General features: G+C 40.6%; 1 protein-coding gene across 1 annotated transcript in view; it reads left to right on the top strand.

Annotated features, from left to right (window-relative positions):
* The window catches only part of washc4 (WASH complex subunit 4), a 133,676-nt gene that overhangs the window by 93,604 nt on the left and 17,541 nt on the right, over positions 1-22,531 (top strand). The window contains exons 16-26 of the mRNA XM_043713263.2: positions 1,643-1,750; positions 2,324-2,470; positions 3,683-3,762; positions 3,848-3,953; positions 8,199-8,315; positions 9,883-10,051; positions 10,152-10,306; positions 10,546-10,620; positions 10,718-10,822; positions 16,070-16,204; positions 18,855-18,963. Coding sequence (XP_043569198.1) covers positions 1,643-1,750; positions 2,324-2,470; positions 3,683-3,762; positions 3,848-3,953; positions 8,199-8,315; positions 9,883-10,051; positions 10,152-10,306; positions 10,546-10,620; positions 10,718-10,822; positions 16,070-16,204; positions 18,855-18,963 — 1,306 coding nt within the window. The remainder of the gene's footprint in view (positions 1-1,642; positions 1,751-2,323; positions 2,471-3,682; positions 3,763-3,847; positions 3,954-8,198; positions 8,316-9,882; positions 10,052-10,151; positions 10,307-10,545; positions 10,621-10,717; positions 10,823-16,069; positions 16,205-18,854; positions 18,964-22,531) is intronic.

The following is a 22,531-nucleotide window of genomic DNA, read 5'->3' as shown; positions in this document are numbered from 1 at the left end:
GTTTTGCTGCAGGTGAACATGAACTGATTCAGTATCTGAGTCACCATGATTGCGCTGAAACTTATGCAATCATCAGCCAACATCCCCACTGTTGATCTTATTAAATTGTAAAGTCATTGATAAAACAACGGAAGATAATTGGGTCCTGGGTCCAACATTAATGTCCTGGGATTGAGATTATTAACCTTCACAAAGTGCAGACATCTTCCTATGAGCCTGGTACAATTCTAACCAGCAGAGATATTTCCTTCCATTACAACTGACAAGTTTTCATAGAGTTCCTGATGCTGCACTCGGTCAAATCAATCTTGAAATTAAAGACAGTTGTTCTCAACTAACCTCTAAGAGTGAGCTCTTTTGTCCGTATTTGAATCAAATCTGTAATTAGATTAGATTAGATTAGATTACTTACAGTGTGGAAACAGGCCCTTCGGCCCAACAAGTCCCGCCAAAGTGCAACCCACCCATACCCCTACATTTACCCCTTTACCTAACACTACGGGCAATTTAGCATGGCCAATTCACCTGACCTGCACATCTTTGGACTGTGGGAGGAAACCGGAGCACCCAGAGGAAACCCACGCAGACAAGGGGAGAACGTGCAAATTCCACACAGTCAGTCGCCTGAGTCGGGAATTGAACCCGGGTCTCTGGCGCTGTGAGGCAGCAGTGCTAACCACTGTGCCACCGTGCCGCCCAAAATGAAGTCAGGAACTGCATGGTCTTGACAAAATCCAAGCTAAGCATCAATGAGCAGGTTATTCCTTCTCAAGTGCTGCTTGATAGCATTTTTGATGATAAGTTCCATGATAATTGAGAGCAGACCTATGAAGCAGTACTTAACTGGGTCAGATTTGTCCTGCTTTTTGTGTACAGAATGTTTCAGGTAGTTTTCCACATTTTCAAACAGGTGTTGTAGTTGTACTGTTTGGATTGGGATGCTGCTTGTTCTACAACTCATCTACAGTACAATTGCCAGAATGTTGTCAGAGTCCATAACCTTTGCGGTGTCCATTATCTTCAGCTGTTGCTTGATAAAATGTGGAGTTAATCAAATTGGATGAATACCAGTATTTGGTGCTGGGGACCTCCAGAAACAGCTGAAATGGAGAATCCATTAGATAGTTCTGGCTGAAGATTGATGCAAATGCTTCCGTTAAAGACTACATTGGTTCCTGATCCCATTAACTATTCATCTGTTTCAGCCCCACATTCTTTAGTTTCTTCTCAGATCCTCTCCATCTCCCGGTACTTATTTATGATGCCATTCAACTTGGCACTGACCGAGATTCTGATCATTCCTCAATATCTATGCTTTTGGCTTCATGCGACTATGTAGCAATAAGGAAAATTTTGTATACTCAAGATGTTGTATAAATGCAAGTTTTTTGTAGAATATTTATCAGGAAATGTGCTTTGGTGGTTCTTGTAGTTTCCACTTGAAATCTGGAAGATTCCAGCTGCTTATCAGTATTAATATTAAAACAAATCTTCCATGAGCTAACTAAATGTTTTACAAAATGTTTTTGATACAAGCTTTTTTCAATACACCAATTCTTCACTCGTTAAAGCATTCAAGATCTGTTTTGAAAAGATTCATTGCTGTTACAATAAACCGCCCATCGTTTTCATTTGTTTTTAGGCAATTGAACACACCATCCACAGGAGGACAATGGTTATAGCAGATTCTGTGTGTCATATTGCTCAGTATCTTCAACATCAGGCCCTGAATTCAATTTCTGTTGCTAAGGTTTATACTTTCAATTTCTCAATTTCTGTATCTGGATTTTTGTGTTTATAGGTTATATTGTCAGGGCTATGCAATGACTAAATGTTGGGATTTTTTTTCTTGATTTTAGCTATTTTCTAGTCTAGACGGTAATATCTTATGCTTGAATAAATTTGTAATATTATTGGTTTTGATGACCGTTTGCAAAGACTCAGCATCACTTTTTTATTTGAATGATGGGGGAGGGAAACTAGGGAGAAAATTTACGGAAGCTTCCAATGATAGCGATCCAGCATAGACTTTAAGAAATATAATTGTAGATATTATGGTAAAATACAACAGTCACAATTTTGCCTAAGCAAACTGAAACTTTATCAATAACAAATGAGTGTGTCTTTGTGTGTGTGTGTGTGTGTGTGTGTGAGAGAGAGAGTGAGTGAGAAAATATGAATGAATGAATGAATTAACTCCACATTACATAGTTTCCCAGCTGGGGCATTTTGCTCATGGTGCTAGCTTGCTATCATTGCAGATTTAGATTTCAGGAACAGGATCGATTGTTAGGAAAATTTTTGATCATATTGTTCCTTTTAGAAAAGAGTAATATCTGACAAGAAGTACAGTGAGCGACGCCTGGATGTGCTGTCAGCCCTAGTCCTGGCTGAAAATGCTCTCAATGGTCCCAGCACTAAAGAGCGTAAACTCGTAGTTGCACTTGCATTAAGTGTGGGAACGCAAATGGTAAGCATGATGTTCTGTATTTTACATAAGAAACATAAAATTATTGTTCCTTTGTAATGCTTGTGTAGCTTTTACACTGTGAACGTTCTTAAAGTTGGATTGTGATCAGAAACTTAATAGATTATATTTGCTGACATCGAGGGGAATGCTCAGTATGCTCTCGGAACACATGTGAATGACATTTATTGAAAAATGGCCACCTGTGCATATTTAACATTGCGCTGGCTGCCAGTATGAAAAATAGTGTTCCTGTGAATATCTGTTTTTGAATTAAGTGGCGGGCCCAGGATGCGATGAGTGGCAATGAGCGACTTTGATCCCATGTCAGTTTGGAATTATTGCTGATCTTCCTCTCCACTCTGAGAATAAAAATGTCATAATTTCTCATATTTAAGTCAGATGTTGACATTTTCGGGATGTCTGGTATTGGCAAACACTGCCCAAGCCTACAGACCCATGTCGTGCTAACAGCTTCCTGGTCTTTCCTTTTCATCTCTCTCTCTGCTTAATTTCTAACCCTCTAACCATCATGAAAGTTCCTAAAGAGTGATAAAGCCTCCTGAAACTGTCCAGTGACTTTCAATATTTGTGTTGCTCTTCTGTGACATTCCTATTATAGTCCAATGCTTTAATTTTAATGTGCACTACCAACCTACATGAACAAAAACAAATTGCTGGAAAAACTCAGCAGGTCAGGCAGCATCTATGCAGAGAAAGCAGCGTTACTGATTTGGTACAGTGACCTTCAAAATCTGCTTTTTATATTCATTCAAGATCGTACTTAAAAGATTAGTGGCGTTGGTTGTTTTGGGTATTTCTGTGTTCATTATTTAACAAAATATAAATTAAAAATTACAAAAGATATTTACTTTATGATCTGTTCAAAGTTGTGTCTAGGCAGGCCTAGGACTGCCATTTCAAAACTAATTATTGACTGATTATTATTGAAGAATTATAATTTGTTTTACCAACTGTGCAAATACAATTATTATTGAATTAAATTCAAATGATATTCGCTATAAATTCAATGCAAAGCAAACTGGTTCAACTGTGTTTCAATTGCATGCCTGATTTGTGTACGTGCATCTTTTTAATTCTCGGCAGAGAAATGCATTAAAATGAATGCCATAACCTTTAAATTCCTGCAAAGGGCAGGCATTCGCTCTTTCTGTATCTGACAAACTGCTGTTTTACTCATTTTGACCCCTGAAGAAAACATTTCGTGATGAAGAATTGCTGGTGTTGCAAGTAGTGCTGAAGAAGTTGGATTTGATCAGTGAGCTCAGAGAGAGGTGAGTAAAGCAGAAAGAATACATTCAAGTAACCAAGACACTTGGGGCCAAACAGCAAAATATAATCTTTTAATTTTTTTTGCAGGATTCAAGTTCTGTGCAACTGTAACTTCCTGTACTGGCATCGAACTATTTTCCCCATCTATTTGGATGATGTTTATGACAACGCTGTAGATTCTGCAAGAATACACGTAAGAGCTGCAAATTATATTGATAATTGCATAACTGGGCGGCTCAAAAGAATATGCGTTACCAGATTAGTGTTAATCTATATTAGTTAACTGTTTCATAGTGTAAAGCATCCGATAAACCTAACAAATGGATATTATCAAAAAGTAGAGACTGTGGTATAGTAATGTAGTGGTTATGTTAGTGAACTGAACATCCAAAGATAGACAGTTTACATCTCACCTTTACATTTTGACCATTTACAATAAGTTTATGGTTAAAATAAGTACACAAAACTAGTAGCAGTAAAAGTGAACATTAAACTGTTGGATTCATGTAAAACTCCAACTGGTCCACTGATATCCTTTAGGAAAGGAAATCTGCCTGTGTTCCTTTGCTTGGCCTGTACATAACTTCAGTCCCACATAACTGTCATTAACTCCTAAGTGTCCTCTGAAGTGATCTGCAAGCCACCCAGATGTATCAAACTGTAATAAAGAATAAGAACGCACATCATTGACATCTGAAGACAGTTAGGAATGGCAGTATATGCTGGACTTGCTGCAATGCTCTCCTGTCAAAAATGAAGAGTTCAAACAAGTATGTTGAAAGTTGTGTGTATGGTTGTACAGGGTGCATATTTGAATTGGGATGTATATTCAATGATTTTTGACATTTTATTGTATCTCATGCAGTCATGTTGAAATACAACATACTGGTTCATCAATGTGATTTAACAGTAATCTAATTTGAAACCTATTTTAGTACAAAATTCTTCCAGCAGGATACATTTGAACATTAAAAATAGCATTATTTAAAAAATATTTGTGATAGCCTTAAACAGATTTGAGTAGAGCATTTAAAATGTTGTTCCAGGGATGGCAAAACTGTCAGTGTAATACAGCACAGAAACAAAGCCTTCGGTCCAACCAATTCATGCTAAATGTAATCCTAAACTAAACTAGTCCCACCTGCCTGTTTCTGGCTTGTAACCCTTTAAATCTTTCCTATTCATGTACTTATCCAAATGTCTTTTAAATGTTGCAATTGTACCCAGGTAGAAATTGGTTAAAAATAGCTGAGAGCTTAAAATCAGCAATACTCAACAGAAAATTCAACAAACCTTGTTCTGACAAAACAATTGGTCTTTATTAACAAGGAACCTGCATGCAGATGGCTGACCTTGGAAGAGAGAGGGAGTTGCTCACAGCTCTGAGTTTCTCTCTCAAGTTCATGCTTCCAGTGAGAAAAGCAGGAATCTTTATACTTAAGAAAACTTATTAATGGCTATCAATAATTACCACTAGAGGTTAGTCATCTATTAAACTGGTACATTGAATTATGATCTGTGTTATTACTTCCGAGGTTTATCATATTGACTTCCCAAAACCTTGTGTCACATACATCATCCCATAATCTTGACCTTGTTGGGGGCTCAGAGGATTTTGTGGAATGTCCTTATTTAGTATCCCAGGATATATGTGGAGCCAGCTAATCAAACTGACGAGGTCTTCTGGGGTTAAAGAATTTATGTGGACTTGGCCTACGTCAAGTCCTGCTGAGGTTAGCAGTGCTTTGATCTTTGCCATGCAACTATCTGTTTCACACATTCCCCCTGCTTTTGTCATATCATGACAACCAGTTACACGGGTGTATTAACAACTTGATTGGAAAATGATTGGATGTGGACATGGGTACAAACCCAACACTTACATTCAATTTTTCAGCATACATATATGACTTATGTAATAGGTGTTTGCATGCAATTCCCAAGTTGGTCGCTTTTTCAGTATCAAATGTCCACCTACATAAAAGAATTCAGAAAGTCCAAAGAGTATCAAAAAGATCTTCATGTTGTGTCGTCTCCTGGGTGAGGAGTAATCTTCTTACAAGTTGGTGTTAGTAAGATTTGAAAAGGGCAGCTCCAGCATTGTCCTAGTTTCTTTCTTTACAAATTTTTATCCAGCACGTAATCCCCTGGGTTTACTCGTGGATATTGGGAGGCAATAGTTTCTTCCTCAGCTGGGCAATGTGACTGACCCGCGAGTGAAGCACATTCAGAAAAAAAATTTCACTGTTTCAAATAGTATTGCATTTGCTCACCCATTACATGGAGGTCCACTCCTCCTAGGGGTTTACCATGAGCATCCCATGGAGTCTTCATTGGCCAACCATAAACTATCTCTGCACCTGACAGTCTGGTCTGCTTTTGCAGTATCCAGTGTCTCCAGCCGTTTCTTGATATCATGTGGAAAAAATCGAATTGGCCGAATACTGGCATCGATGATGCTGAGGATCTCTGGAGGAAACCCGATTGAAGATTATTGGAAATGATTCAGTCTTGTCTTTTGCTCTGACATTTTTGGGCTTTCCCATCATTGAGGATGGGGATATTTGTGGAGCTGCCTCCTCAAGTGATTTGGAGATGCCAGTGTTGGACTGGGGTGTACAAAGTTAAAAATCACACGACACCAGATTATAGTCCAACAGGTTTAATTGGAAGCACTAGCTTTTTGAGCACTACTCCTTCATCAGGTGCTTGTGGGGTATAAGTTTCTAAGACACAGAATTTACAGCAAAAGTTTACAATGTGATGCAACTGAAATTATATATTGTAAAAGACCTGGATTGTTTAAGTTTCTCATCTTTTAGAGTAGCCATGTGGTTTTAGTTCTTTCAAATGTAAATCGCAAAACGTTTTTAAAAGTTACATTCTCAAATGAACTTTAATAATTGGTGTCATATTGGCCCAGATAATGTATTCCTCCGCCAGTGAGTTATTTCAGTTATCCTCCACTGTTTATGATTGCACATAGTAGGACTACAGAGCTTAGATTTGTTGGTTATGGGATTGCTTAGTTTTGTAATTTGCAGCTTAGGTGATTGGTCCTGTATTGTAGTTTCACCGGTTTGATACTTCATTTTTAGGTATTCCTAATGCTCTTCCTGCCATACACTCCTACATTCTCTGTCAAACCAGCTTGATGGTAGTGGTGAAGCAGGGGATATGCCAGGCCATTAGGTTGCAGATTATGTGATGGCCCAGAACATTCATGGATGCCCAATTTTGAGTGAATAGATCTGTTACAAGTCTGTCCCAGCATAGCACTAGTGTTATGCTACACAATTTAAGGTATTCTCATTGTGATGGCAGGACTTTGTCTCCATAGGACTATACAATGGTCACTCTTATCAGTACTATCATGGACAGATACATCTGTGGCAAGTGGATTAGTGAGGATGAGGTCAAGTAAGTTTTTCCCTTTTGATTCCCACACCATCTGCTGCAGACCCAGTCTAGCAGCTATTTCTTTTAGGACCTCACCACCTTGATCAGTACTGTTGTGAAGCCACTCTCTGTCGTAAACAGTGAAGTCCCCCCCCAGCATATGTTCTGTCCCTTGCCACCCTTGGTGCTTTCTCCAAGTGTTGTTCAACATGCGCAAGTACTGATTCATCAACTGAGACAAGACACTAGTTGGTAATGAGCAGGATTGCTCATGTTTGACCTGGTTCCATGATACAGTTGTCTCCCATTAGTTTATCACTATGCTGCCTCTGGTTGCGGGTCTGTCATGCAGGTGGGACAGGGCATATCCAGGGATGGAGATAGTGGTGTCTGAGAGATTGAAAGAGTTGATTCTGTGACTATGACTATGTCAGGCTGTTGCTAATCTGTGAGACAGCACTAGCCCTCAGATGTTAGTTAGGAAGACTGCAGAGTCAAAGGACTGTTTTTGCTACTGTCCTGGTTGATGCCCGGACCATCCAGTTTCATTTTGAAACTTGCGATTAATACAATTGAGTGGCTTGCTCGGTCATGTTGCTGTTAGTCTGGAGACACATGTAGCCCAGATCAGTTGAGGATGCTCTTTCCAGGTGCGGATGCTGTTGGGTTTATTACCTGATGTCATGTGATTTCTGACTTTGCCCATCCCTGTCAAAAAGTGGCATCTCCACATCCTGTAGTTCCAAAGTAGTAGTAACCAGAATTAGTAATTCTTGCACCATACCTTCCAGATTAAATTAAATGAAGACTAATGATTTGAAAGTATGATTTTTAAATGGCCTGCAGACCAGACTGTCAGGTGCAGAGATAGTTTATGGTTGGCCAGTGAAGACTCCATGGGATGTCTATGACCAGGATTAAATTTATAAGAAGTATTATATTGTATGTGGAACCACTTGAAATGTAGAAGACTAAAAATATATTTGTTGTAAAATGATAATTAAGGTATTTTTGTTTTGGTATAATTTCACATTTTCAGTACATGTTCAGTGCTTTGAGGGATTGTGTCCCACCCATGATGCATGCAAGACATCTGGAGTCCACCCAAGTATTGTTGGAATCCTTTGATAAAGAAATCATGGATGTGCTGAATGAGGTAACTGGTATCAAAGCAAAAATAATTCCTTGTTTGCATTGTTACAGGAATATATTTAAAATGAATTATTATGCTTTAAAGTTTTATCTGCATTTACATGCAAAACTCTGGGCTTGTCTCAGAAAATTATGAAGTGAAGAGCTTCTAAGTTTTGTTTAGTTTTTGTCAAATAAGACTTTAATTCTTAAGAAGTCCATTTCATTTAGAATGTGATCATCCTAACATTTCTTTAGGAAGTTGGATCGAGTTTGAGGGATTGATGGGATTATAAAGATGCTGTTAAAACAAAAAGATAGTAATTGCTAAGAAAAGACCACTTGGCCAGTTCTTTTTGTTATCTCTGTAGAACCATTCCCTCATAACCCACAATGTTTATCTGCTTCAAATGCATAACCAGTTTCTTATGAAACCTTCCTCAACCCTTGATTCCACCACCTTCGTAGACAATGAGTTTCAGGTCATTACCAATTTCTGAAGAATAAATGTCACTCCTCACGTTCTCCATGTTTCTCTTGCCTGAAACTTTGAAATATTTTAGACCTTGTAGCATTAGTTAATGGAAATAGTTTTTCTCTCACTTATCTTACTGAAACCTGACATAATCTTCTACACCTGTACCAATCTTTGGTCCAGCTACTCAAACGTGGCACAATTCTGATAATCTTCCTGTGCATCTCTCCAGGAGTCTCACTTCCTTCTTAAAGTCTGGTGAAATGATTTCAACATGACTTGCATAAACTTGTACTCATCTCTGAGAGTTCCAAATGATTTTCTAATCACACCTTCAATAAATTCTGCAACCTTCATGAACATGAATTCTTGGATATCTTTATTCTTACATGTACTTTGCGCTGTTAAGTCTGTGTTATTTCTACCTATTCCTTCTTCCAAAATGCGTGACCTCACACTTCATTGTTCTAAGTTTTATTTGTCACTTGCCTGCCATTCTGCATGCTCACGTTTGTACTGTTGCAGTTGATCTGTGTCTTTCTCACTGCCACATTAGATTTTAAAAATGTATTCTGTATTCACTATCTAAATTTTTAAATATATTTTTTAGATATCTCTTAATGTAAGATATTAGCATGTTCCAGCTGCAACATTTTCATGACAGGCGAAAGTGAGGACTTCAGATGCTGGAGATCAGAGTCAAGAGTTTGTTGCTGGGTTCCTGATGAAGAGCTTTTGCCTGAAATATTGATTTTCCTGCTTCTTTGATGGATGATTCAGAGATTGACCTGTCATGTCTGTCATTATGTTAAGGATTTCGAGGGATGTTTATGGGTGGGTACGTGTGGTATCAATTAGCCAAGCTGGTTCTACCGGATAGTTTTATCCTGAAGAGTTCCTCAGCAGAGTTTATAATTTTTGCGCATCCTTTAAGAAAGTTATCTGTGGTGATAGTACTATAATTTTGTCTGACTGCACTGTTTTGTTTGGTCAGTCTAAGGGGAATGTCTGGTGGATGGTGCCTGGTGTCTGTGTTCTTGGCTGAAAAGTTTCATAACATTAGCAGTTCTAATTGCATTTCTTCTCTGGGTCCTTCATCTTTCCTTCTCTCCAACAGCACCTTTTGGATAAGCTATGTAAAGAGATTGAGAAGGATCTGAGACTGTCTGTGCACACACATTTAAAATTGGATGATCGGAATCCATTCAAAGTTGGCATCAAAGACTTGACAGATTTCTTCTCTATCAAACCAATCCGTTTCTTTAACCGATTCATTGACGTGAAAGGTTAGCTTCCTTCAAATTGTGGCTTGTTCTTTAAATATTACTTTGTACAGTTAGCCACAGATATATCAAATTAAAAAACGTCTGTATAAATGTTTAACAGCATATGTAACTCACTATCTGGACAAGACTTTCTATAATCTGACTACAGTGGCTATTCACGACTGGGCCACCTATAGTGAAATGAGAAATCTTGCAACCCAGCGCTACAGTCTCTCGATGACAGAGGCACACCTTCCGAGTCAGACCTTGGAGCAGGTAAGTACTGAGGCATTTCTTTGTGTGACGTTTACCAGTTTGCTTTGTAATGGTGAATGAGAATGTGTGTGACTGACCTTTGGCATGAGTGACACCTAGTGTTGGTTTGTACTACTAGGTCATCAATTTTTTTAAATTTTAGATTTTGATAGTTTACAGTATGTTTATTTATTAGAAAATTGAAGGAATTGCAAAGGAATTACGTCATTCTTCCTAACATAACTTTGTGTTGTTTTCAGGGATTAGATGTTCTGGAAATCATGCGAAACATTCACGTGTTTGTCTCAAGGTATCTCTACAATCTCAACAATCAGGTACGCTTTTAGGAATTGATGACAGAATTTTGAAATGCATAGAGAAAATTCAGTTGTTAGAATTAAGTTTGAAATTTCATTTCATTGCATATTACAGATCTTCATTGAACGAACAAGCAACAATAAACATTTGAATACCATCAACATTAGGCATGTTGCAAACTCAATTCGTACGCATGGAACTGGCATTATGAACACAACAGTAAGTGCACTTCTACTTAATTGGATGAATTGTTTAAAAAAACGTACTAAAACTTAAGATTTTAGCTGTATTTCTGACAGTCTTATCAATCTAAGGTACATTTCTTCTATGACGTGATGGTTGCATTTTTTTGCAACCCGAGGCTACATAAAAACTGCAATAACAATAGCACTTGGCAATGTAATTGTGTTACAGCCATCACACATTTTAACAGTTTGCGCTTTAGAAACAACGTCTTCTATTTGTCAATCATGTTATAGCCAGTTCACATGCAATATAGGAGAAAAACCTGTACAGTTTTTAAATCTTGTGTGAACCTTCTCTCCAAATGACCCTGCTCCTTCACAAGACCTGTACTACTTCCATTCACTGTATTTAGTGCTGGTATTATTTCACAAAAATATATCATGACATTTATTTATGCTGAATTCCTCGAGTTAACCCATAGAATCTCTACAATGCAGATAGAGGCTATTTGGCACATTGGGTCTGCACGGACCCTCCAAAGAGTATCCTACTCATATAGACACTGTTCCCGTAATACCATGTTTACCTTGGGTAATCCACCTAGTCTGCATATGCTTGGACAATACTAGTCAATTTATCGTGGCCAGTTGTGATGATGCTGTGGCTTAAAGAGGTTATCTGTCCTAGTTCTTCTTTGAAAAGAGGTTGTAAGGCAGAGGCGTTGAGTGGTCTACCAAAACCACTAGAATAAGCAGCTTTGAGGCCTTGGGATTTATTTAAAATTAGAGCAATGAAGGCAGCCTGGCTGGGTGTGGTCAGCTCTCTCAGACTAGCCTTTGTAGTTTTTTTTAGTTTTAGGATTTAGATTTAAGTAGTTGCTGTTGTGGGCTTGAAAAAATAGAATCTGTCTTGTCCCTCTGTTAGTTACAGCTAGAAGCTGGGGTTTCTCTCTGTTGGGTAATCGGTGATAAAAATCTGTTTTTTTGAATTTGCCTTTTTGCCAAAGGGTGTGTTTATGGGATATATAACTGCTATATTGGAGCAGTTGATTAGTAACAGTTGCCGTATCTATTGCTGTGTTAAGTTTTCCAGTAGGATTAAGTTACTCTAATTTGCTCCTTTCTTTGGTTGTATTTTAACTGTAGTGTTCAAATAAATTGCAGTTTGCTTAACGTTGAGAGTTTGACTGTATCTGGAAACGGAACTTCACATTTGCCTTAAAAATAGGAAAAAGTAAGGGTCTAGGCTACCTTCTTAAAATATTTTGAGCGGGTCTGGTCTAGTCCATAACACACTGATCCCAGACGAGTCCCCAATTTGTAATAGCTTAGTGCCTCCTCCTTACAACCTTTCTTCAAAAATAAGGATCAAAACACCTCTAAAAGCCACAGGATTGTCATACAATCTATCTAATCTGCATGTCTTTGGTTTGTGGAAGGAAACTAGAGCATCCACTGGAAACCTATACAAACAGTCACCCAAAGCAAAAGTCAAACCCAGGTCCTGCTGCTGTAAAACAGAAATGCTAACCACTGTGCCATCGTGCAAATAATCTCCATTTCCCCATATTAAGTTCCCTTGTGGTATTTGGTTTCTCTTGCACATTTGAGCATTGCTCCCTGTAATGTGATGTTCTCAGCTCTCCCACATGGGACAATAGTTTACTGTAATGAGTGTTTGGACTCTGCATTGTTGCTTGTGGCTTCTGAGAAGTGGTACATAGTGCATGGTTTGCAGCTGGTTTATGTTGTCTGGGCCGTGCTGGTCTCTCCACTTCACAGAAACATTGGCTACGAGCATATGGCCTCTGGGCCAACAATAATAACTGGGAAATAGCTTGTGTCCTCAAAGAATTAAGAGAGAAGAACCCAAACCTGGCAGAGGGAAAAAGATCTGAAGGAAACAAGGATTGGAGGAAGTGAGGCTGAGAGGAGTATGAAATGAAAGATGTAGATATAGACCACGCAATCCATATTTGTGGTGATAGCAAGAAATCATAGAACTAAGAAAAGGTCCTTTGGCCTATCGAGTCATAACTACCACTAAAGGTATCAAGATTAGAATGGTGCTGGAAAAGCACAGCGGGTCATGCAGCATCCGAGGAGCAGGGAAAATTGACGTTTTGGGCAAAGGCCCTTCATCAGGAATGAGGCTGGGAGCCTCTAGGGTGGAGAGATAAATGGGAGGCGGATGGCGCTAGGGAGAAGGTAGCTGAGAGTGCAATAGATGGAAGGAGGTGGGCGGGTAAAGGTGATAGGTCAGAGGGGAGGGTGGAGTGGATAGGTGGGAAGGAAGATTGACAGGTGGGACAGGTCAGGAGGACGGTGCTGAGCTGGAAGGTTGGAACTGGGGTAAGGTGGGAGGAGGGGAAATGTAAAAACTGGTGAAGTCCACATTGATGCTATGGGGTTGGAGGGTCCTGATGTGCAAGGTGAGGTGTTCTCCTTCCAGGTGTCGGGGAGTCAGGAGTGGTGATGGCGGCTGCCCAGGGGGGTTCTGTCCTTTTTGCGGTTTGAGGGCAGAGGTGCAGACCGTGGATGAGATGTGTTGGTGGGCATCTTCAATCACGTTGGAGGGGAAGTTATGGTCTTTAAAGAAAGAGGCCATCTGGTGTGTTCTGTGGTGGAACTGGTCCTCCTGGGAGCAGATGCAGCGAAGGAATTGGGAATACAGGATAGCATTTTTGCAGGAAGTAGGGTGGGAGGAAGTGTAATTCAGTTAGCTGTGGGAGTTGGTGAGTTTGTAAAAAAAAAAAAATGTCATTGTTGAGGAGTTGATGGGCAGGGGAAACAAAGTAGAATAATGAATCTCTCAGGATTCAAATGTGACATGGTTATTCATGTGTAAGTGTGGCTGAAGATCAAATATTAAAAAAAACAAAAAAAAAAACAAGGGAAACAAGTCCTCTGCCTTCATACACAAATTGTCCCTTTTGGTCCGTAATGGCGTCGACTGTTTCCTTTGTTCTCCTCTTCCCCTTGATAAACTTATAGAATATCTTGGGATTTTCCCTAAACTTGCCCTGCCATTTTTATTCATTCCCTCTTTGTCCTCCTATTTGTTTTCCTAAGGTGCCCCTGCAATTTCTGTTCTCCACTGGGACCTCGTTGGTCTGCTCCCTTTTTACCTGTTTACATCTCTTTTTCCAGCTTATGCAGTTCTGAATATTCAGAGGTATCCAAAGCTCTGGTCTTGTTGCTGCTACATTTCCTTCTAAACATTGAGCCTGCAATCTTCCCAATTACTTTTTGAATGCCTGCCACTATTCTGCTGTATATTTTCCCACAAATAACTCTTCCTGGGTTATTTTGACCAGTTCCTGTCTTATTTTAATAAAAATCTGCATTCTCCCAGTCTGAAACCCTTTTGTTTTGCAGATTATCATTTTCCGTGTTTGCTAACAAACTTAGTGTATGGTTTTGTGGTCATTGTCTGTAAATGCTCCCCCAATGCCACCTCAAACACCTGTCTAGCTTTGTTCCCCAGAATTGGGTCCAGCATTGCACCTTCCTTTGTTGGATCTTCCATACATTATTTGTACACACCTCAGTGAATTGACTAACAGTATGAGCCCTTCAGTCCTTGATGCTGTGCAAGCCTTTTATCGCACTGTTTGGTGGTATTTAATACACTACCAGCCATACGACTGCCACCTTTTTATTCCTAAGCTGGACCCATAAAACCTCATTTGAAGACTCTTTCAAGGTATCATCCCTCCTTAGTGTAGTAACTGACTTCTTAATGACTAATATGATACCACCACCTCTTTTACATCCTCCCCCGTCTCGTCTGAAGATCTGATGCCCTGGAATGTTTAATTGCCAGACCTCCCTCTCCCTCAGCCGTGTCTCTGTGATGGCAACAACATCACAATTCTGTAAGTCAATTCACACCCTTAATTCATCTGTCTTTGAGGTTATCCAGCCTCAAACCCGGACCAACCAACCCAACCACCCTGTAGCTCAACATTTCAATTCCCCCTCCCACTCCACCAAGGATATGCAGGTCTTTGGACTCCTCCATCGTCAGACCACAGCGAAACGACGGTTGGAGGAAGAACGCCTCATCTTCCGGCTAGGAACCCTCCAACCACAAGGGATGAACTCTGATTTCACCAGTTTCCTCATTTCCCCTCCCCCCAGCCTGTCTCAGTCAAATCCATCAAATTCAGCACCGCCTCCCTAACCTGCAATCTTCTTCCCGACCTCTCCGCCCCCACCCCAATCTGTCCTATCACCCTCACCTTGACCTTTTTCCACCTATCACATTTCCGAAGCCCCTCCCCCAAGTCCCTCCTCCCTATCTTTTATCTTAGCCTGCTGGACAAACTTTCCTCATTCCTGAAGAAGGGCTAATGCCCGAAACGTCGATTCTCCTGTTCCCTAGATGCTGCCTGACCTGCTGCGCTTCTCCAGCAACACATTTCCATCTCTGATCTCCAGCATCTGCAGACCTCATTTTCTCTTCAAGGTTATCCAGCCTTGCAAAACTCCCTTGAGTAAGGTCTTGGTTCCTTCCTTAAAGTCTACTGTGCTCCTGTTGTACTAACACTCAGCGCCCCCTCTTCCTGCTGAACTAGTTTAAACTCCTCCCAGCAGCACTAGCGAATCCACCTGTGAGGATGTTAGTCCATTCTGGTTCTGAGGTGCTGTAATTGTGAGTTTTAATATGAAATGTTACTTTGCGTCATTGCTTTTTGTTTTTGCTGATGTTAATGTCATGTTCAACATTTTTTTTTAAACTCATTGAATGTGGATATCTCTGACAAGGCTTTGTTGCCAATCCCTTGTTTTCCTAGAGAAAATAATAATGGGATCCCATTAAAAAACAGTTTGAAGCTTTGCACCTGCATCATCCAGCAAGGTGATGTTTTGTAGTTGGTATGGATTTCATCCTGAAATACGCCCTAACTTAATTAAGTGTTGAAATGCTAAGGTCAGTTTGGTGACTTGATGCAAGGCGTTGGTCCACAGTCTTGGTGATAACAGTAAAATGAAAGGAAAAATGATATCTCTACTCTCTCTTGGTTCGATAGTTCCATTCATTTGAAATAGCTGAAGCATCTACACTTAACTTCCAAACACAGAATCATGAAATTAAGATATATAATCTTCAGCCACACTTACACAGGAATAACATGTCACAGTTGAATCCTGAGAGATTCATTATTCTACTCTGGTGGTGCCCCACTGCCTCACTGAAATGTCTGATTGAGTAACTTAAAATTGAAAGTTCTCATGTTGAATACTTGAACTGGATCCTTATGTCTTTTTGTTCTAGGTCAATTTCACCTACCAGTTTCTGAGGAAAAAGTTTTATATTTTTAGCCAGTTCATGTATGATGAACACATTAAGTCTCGCCTGATCAAAGACATTCGATTCTTTAAGGAGACAAAGGACCAAAATGATCAAAAGGTATTCATGGACGTGCTAAATTATTGAAGTGCAGGTATTTTTGTACAAAATAAAAAGCGGAAGAACTGCAGATGCGATAAATCAGAAACAAAAACAGAAGTTACTAGAAAAGCTCAAAATCTGGCAGCATCAATGAAGAGAAATCAGAGTTAACGTTTCAGGTCCAGTGACCCTTCCTCAGAACTGATGGTGGCTAGGAAAATGTCGGTTTATATGTAGAACTTAGGGTGGGGGACGGAGTAAACAATAGGTGGGGATGGAGCCCAAAGAGAGAAGAATAGTTGGACAAAGGAGTGGGCAACAATCTGGCTAGCAGGGTAAATAGCTATTAATGGAGACTGTTAGTGGCTAACTATAGGTATTGTGTAATGGCAGACTGTGATAACAAAGTCTGATGTGTGGGGTAGGGGGTTAGGATATGGGAGAGTTCAGACCCTAACATTATTGAACTTGGTATTGAGTCCAGATGGCTGTTGGGTTCCAAAGCGGGAAATGAGGTGTTGTTCTTCAAGCTTCGTTGGAACACTGCAGCAAGCATGAGACAGACTTTGCCAAGGAACTGGAACTGGAAACTCAAGAGTCTTTTTTTGCGGCCAGAATGTTCTGCAAATCAGTCACCCAGTCTACGCTTTGTTTACCCAATGTAAAAGAGACCACATTGTGAACAGTGAATGCAGTAGAGTAGATTGTGTGAAGTGCAGGTAAAGTGCTGCTTCACCTGGAAGCCCTGTGGAAGGTTGATGTACAGTGAGATGTGGGTGTTCAGGTCCATTGTTTCCTGAAGGTGGCAATGCAGGCCAATGGAGTGGTCGAGATGGCATACGGCATGCTTTCCTTCATCGGACAGGGTATTGAGTACAAGAGTTGGCAGTTCATGTTAAAAGTGTACAAGACTTTGGTTCAGCCACATTTGGAATACTATGTACAGTTCTGGTCACCACCTTACCAAAAGGATGTGGATGCTTTGGAGAGGGTGCAGAGAAGGTTCACCAGGATGTTGCCAGGTATGGAGGGCGCTAGCTATGAAGAGAGGTTGAGTAGATCAGGATTATTTTCATTAGAGATACGGAGGTTAGGGGGGGGACCTGACTGAGGTCTACAAAATAATGAGACGTATAAGCAGGGTGGATAGCAAGAAGCTTTTTCCCCCAGAGTTGGGGGGGGGGGGGTCTCAATTACGAGGGGTCACGAGTTCAAAGTGAGAGGGGAAAGTTTAAGGGAAATGTGCATGGAAAGTTCTTTATGCAGAAGGTGGGTGCCTGAAATGCATTGCCAGCAGAGATGGTGGAGGCAGGCACAATAGCATAATTTCAGATGTATCTAGACAGATACATGAATAGACAGGGAGCAGAGGGATACAGATCCTTAGAAAATATATGGTTTAGATTGAGGATCTGGATCGGTGCAGGCAAGGGGGCCCAAAGGGCCTATTCCTGTGCTGTAATTTTCTGTGTTCTTTATATGTTTGGGCCCTTGGATACTGAGGAGAGAGGAGGTAAATGGGCATATTTTACACCAGCGATTGCAGGGGAAGGGGCTTTGGGGAAGTGTTGGTAGTAAAGTCACCACCAGGCGCATTCCCTTCCCCTCTCTTGTCAGCCTCCTGCAGAGGCCGTACCCTTCAGGACACCCTGGCTACTCTTCCTTTACTCTCAACACCGCCCCCACGGCACCTTCCCCTGCAACCGCTGAAGATGTAACACCTGCCCATTTACCCCTCAGCATCCAAGGGCCTAAGCAGCACTTTATACTGCACTTTATGCAATCTAGTCTACTGCATTCACTGCTCATGATGTGGTCTCTTCTAAATTGGGGAAATGAATTCTAGACTAGGTGGCCCCTTCACTGAGCATCTATGTTCTGGCCACAAAAAAGACCCTGAGCTTCCAGTTCCCTGTTGTTTTAAAATACCACCCTACTCCCTGGCCAGCATCTCCCAGTGTTCCAAGCTGGAAGAACAACTCCTTAATTTCCAGTTGGGGACCCTTCTAGATTCAATATCCTGTTCAATAATTTTAGTGTCTTAGCCCCCTACCCCACACACCAGACCTCAGCTTTTCCAGCAACTCCTATTTTTGTATCTTTTATTCAATGTCCTTTGAGTGTGTACCAATTTTAATGCGTTTTATATGTTCCTAGTGATTTATTAAAAACAGTTCCTTTTTTCTCAGAATAGCAATAAGTGGAAAGGGAGAAATGTAAACCTAACAGATATATAACATGTGACCACTTGATCCCAATTTGCAGTATCCGCAGGAAAGTTGAAGGAATCGTGGCATATGATAAACAAACCCAAAAAATACTATGTAATTACTCACTACAATGTTAACTTTGCTTCTCAGTTTAGTCATGGGTTGGTTAAACGATTTCAAACAACTGATCGAAGAATTAAGTTGGAGTTGAATACTATTTTCATGCAGAGGCTGATGAAGTTTTGAATTCATGTCTGAAAGAAGGTGGCGGAAACAGAAATACTCGTTGCAATATCAAAAAAAAAATCTACTTGGTGACCTACAGAGCTCTTGAGTAAGCTGGAAGGTGTAATTAACTTGGATAGGTCTCCTTTTGCTAACAGAAAAATGATGAGCTGTGTGATGTCTCTTTGAGTGTCAAATTTTGCTGCTATGAACCAACTAATTCTCGTTCACAGTATCCTTTTGACCGCGCAGACAAGTTTAATCGCGGCATCCGAAAACTTGGATTAACTCCAGAGGGACAGAGTTACCTTGACCAGTTCAGGCAGCTTATCAGCCAAATAGGTAAGTGGCCTTTGAATGCACGTCACCCAATAACATATTTTTAGTTCGAGATTGTGATTTGCTGATATTGCCATAAAGTGCACACATTTAATTGCACTGATGCAAAGAGACTGAGGTCTGTAACTCATCTATTTTGTTGCCCATCTCTTGAGGTGAATGGGATGATACTGTTAGACAGCTCATGGAAATGGACGTCATGTTGAATTCGGAAACTAAAAGTTTTAAGTTATACAAGCGTTGGTTGAAGTGTGAGATTCCTAATGCAATTCCATTTGAAATTAGCTACTTCAGTAAAGGGTAACTAACTCCCAGGATGTGGTCACTTCTGGCCTTTTTTAAGCCCCAGACCCAGCTGGTACTTCATGTAAAGGTTCTCTGATGAGTAATGGGCAATGGTCGAGGCAGAAGAGCTTTGACCTCAGAGAACCTCAGTTCCCTCTGGGAAGAGGGGTTTCTTTCTCTTAAAACACACATGAGGAAGGCAGTGGGGAAACCTCCTCATGTTTCCTTTGTCCCTGGTCAAAAATGATTAATGCAACAATTTTTATCAAGATAAGAGTGTGAATGCAGTTGGCATCACTCCGATTAACACCTGTCTTGGTATGGACCTCCAAGATCTGTAGATGGGCCCTATGTATGATGGTGATGCTGTGTAACAGTCAGAACACTGTGAGAACAGTCTTAAGAGAAGAAAAGCTGATACTAAAAGAATTTCTTGAATGAAGTGAAACATGTAAAAGGAGTCAGAATGGTCCAAAAGAAAACAGATTGGGTTCTTCAGACATGTTATCTGTGAAGAAGGCTTGGAGTGCTTGATATTACTGAGAACTTTGAGCAAAACATAGAAAATTTGGAATGGTATTTACATACCAACAACTTTGCATAAACCACAACTTGTACCTAGTTCCTGTCGGTGTGTGTACCTCAGTGCTGAATCTTATGTTTTGACCCAGTGATCAGAGAGATGAAAATTGAATCTGACCTCCCCAGTCTCAGCCCAATCACATGTCTAGATCATTTCAGTCTCTACTAGGCTACCTTCTTTGTTCCAAGTCTTCACTGACTCATTGTGCTGGTTCCTGACCTTTTCCCTTTCTCATTACTCCATATATCCATCTCATTGTCTAGGTTTCTGCAAAATCCAAGAAGGCCAGTTTCACTGCTGACTTGTTGATTCTTTCCTTCAATTACTTCAATACTTGGTTATCCTCACTCATTCCACTTCCAATTACACCAACCGAGGTTAATTCACTTTTCAGTTCCACAGTAATCTTCTGCCACCACCAACAATAGGTTCTTGAAATCACTTACTTCCTCCAAGTCTTTATCCAGAGCGTTGTCACTGACTCTGACTCTGATCCTATTCCCCTACCACAACTTTTCATGTTCAAAATCTATTATATCTCTGACTTTTCCCAGTTCTGATGAAAGGTGACAGGCCTGAAAATGTTAATTCTATTTCTCTTGCTTCCCCTGGAAGCTGTCATAACTTGAGTATTTGTCCCATTTACTTCATTTCAATTTATGCCTGAATTAACAGACAATTTACAGAGAGCATAAACTGTAAATTACACAATAAATGGAAGATACAATATAGATCTCATGATTTACTGGGCAGGCCATTCAGCATACATGGCCCTAATTTTGCCAGAAAGACCTTAGAAGTTAGGAATGTGTTGAGGTCAAATTCCAACTCTATCACTGAGGATTTACTCACCAATCCTCGTCTGACAGTAGCTTCCAACCATCCTGAGTTCCGCAGGCATATTCTTCACTAAATTGATGTGTTTCAGAATCTTCTCAGCTCACAGCAGTCTTGGTGGCATGGATCCATCAGACATAACTTTTATCTGAACTTCCAGTTCACTGTGCAATGCATCATGGAATCGCAGAGGAAGCCATTTGGCCCATCATGTCTTCACTGATTCTTTGGCAGCACAGTAGCTCCTTGGTTAGCACTGCAGCCTCACATTGTCGGGGACCCAAGTTCAAGTCCAGCCTCCGATGACTGTGTGGAGTTTTACATTCTCCCCGTGTCAGCGTGGGTTTCCTCCGGGTGCTCTGAATTCCTCCCACAATTCAAAATTGTGCAGGCCAGGTGGATTGGCCATGCTAAATTGCCCATAGTGTCCAGGGGTGGGTAAGTTAGGTGGTTTGGCCATGTGAACTACAGGGTAAGGAGGTCAGTCTGGGGGGAATGCTGTTTGGAGAGTTGGTGTGGACTTGTTGGGTGAATAGCCTGTTTCCGCACTGTAGGGATTCTATGATCTATTGTAAAGCCTAATGCCAATCTCATGTTGGGATAAGTGGAAAAGACACATTGTTGATTATTCAATGTGTTCCTCAATACTTCAACTGAACCTCCTCCACATCTGGACCCTAACGACTCATGTGAAAAAGGCTTTGCTCACATCCCTCTTGCCTCATTTACGCATCACTTTAAATCTATGCCACCTTGTCCTTTTTATTTTTACCAGTGGGAGCAGCCTCTCCCTACATGTTCTGTCCAGCCTGCTTGTAAATTTGAAAACCTCTACCAAATTTCCTCTCAGACTTCTTCTGTCCAATGAGAACAGTCCTAACTTCAGGATGTTTTGAGAGAATACTTTGCAAAACACATAACACCTTGAGCTTCATGAATAGAAGTATTCAACATCATTCCTTCAAACCTATGCAGTCACTCAGCTGCTCCGAGCTCCTGCACATGCTGAATGGTGGTCCAAAGCACTGGTTCCACGTGTGGAACTTGATGGTGTACATGGATCTCGGATGTCCATGCAGTGCAATAGAAATGGGAGAAATGTAGGTATTGGGTATTAAGGTTTGGAAGTAGTACAGAGTTTGTAGAGCCCCTGCTGAGATATTTGCATAATCGATGGTTACAGGTAAGGTGCTGGAAGGTTGGCTAACATGGTGCCCCTGTTAAGAAGGACAAGCCAGGAAACTATAGACCGGTGAGCCTGACATCAGTGGTGAGTAAATTGTTAGAGGGAATCCTGAGGAACAGGATTTACATGTATTTGGAAAGGCAAGGACTGATTGGGGATAGTCAGCATGGCTTTCTGCACGGGCAATCCTGTCTCTCTGAGTTTTTTGAAGATGTAACGAAGAAGATTGAGGGCAGAGCGGTAGATGTGATCTATGTGGATTTCAGTAAGGCATTCAACAAGGTTCCTCATGGTAAACTGGTTAGCAAGGTTAGATTACATGGAGTACAGAGAGAACTAGCCATTTGGATATAGAACTGGCTTGAAGGTAGAAGACCTTGAAGGTGGTGATGGAGTGTTGCTTTTCAGACTAGAGGCCTGTGACCAGTGGTGTGTCACAAGGATCAGTGCTGGGTCCACTGCTTTTTGTCATTTATATAAATGATTTGGATGTGAACATAAGAAGTATAATTAGTAATTTTGCAGTTGACACCAAAATTGAGGGTGTAGTAGACAGTGAAAAAGGTTACCTCTGAGTACAACGGCATTTTGATCAGATTGACCAATGAGCCAAGGAGGGACAGATGGAGTTTAATTTAGATATATTTGAGGTGCTGCATTTTGATTAGATTAGATTGGAT

This window comes from Chiloscyllium plagiosum, unplaced genomic scaffold (genome assembly GCF_037043375.1).
Source record: "Chiloscyllium plagiosum isolate Xiang-an unplaced genomic scaffold, Cpla_swu_hap1 HiC_scaffold_23, whole genome shotgun sequence".
Classification (NCBI taxonomy): Eukaryota; Metazoa; Chordata; class Chondrichthyes; order Orectolobiformes; family Hemiscylliidae; genus Chiloscyllium; species Chiloscyllium plagiosum.
The sequence above is the reverse complement of the archived record's forward strand: the minus strand, read 5'-3'. Positions and strand labels throughout refer to the sequence as shown.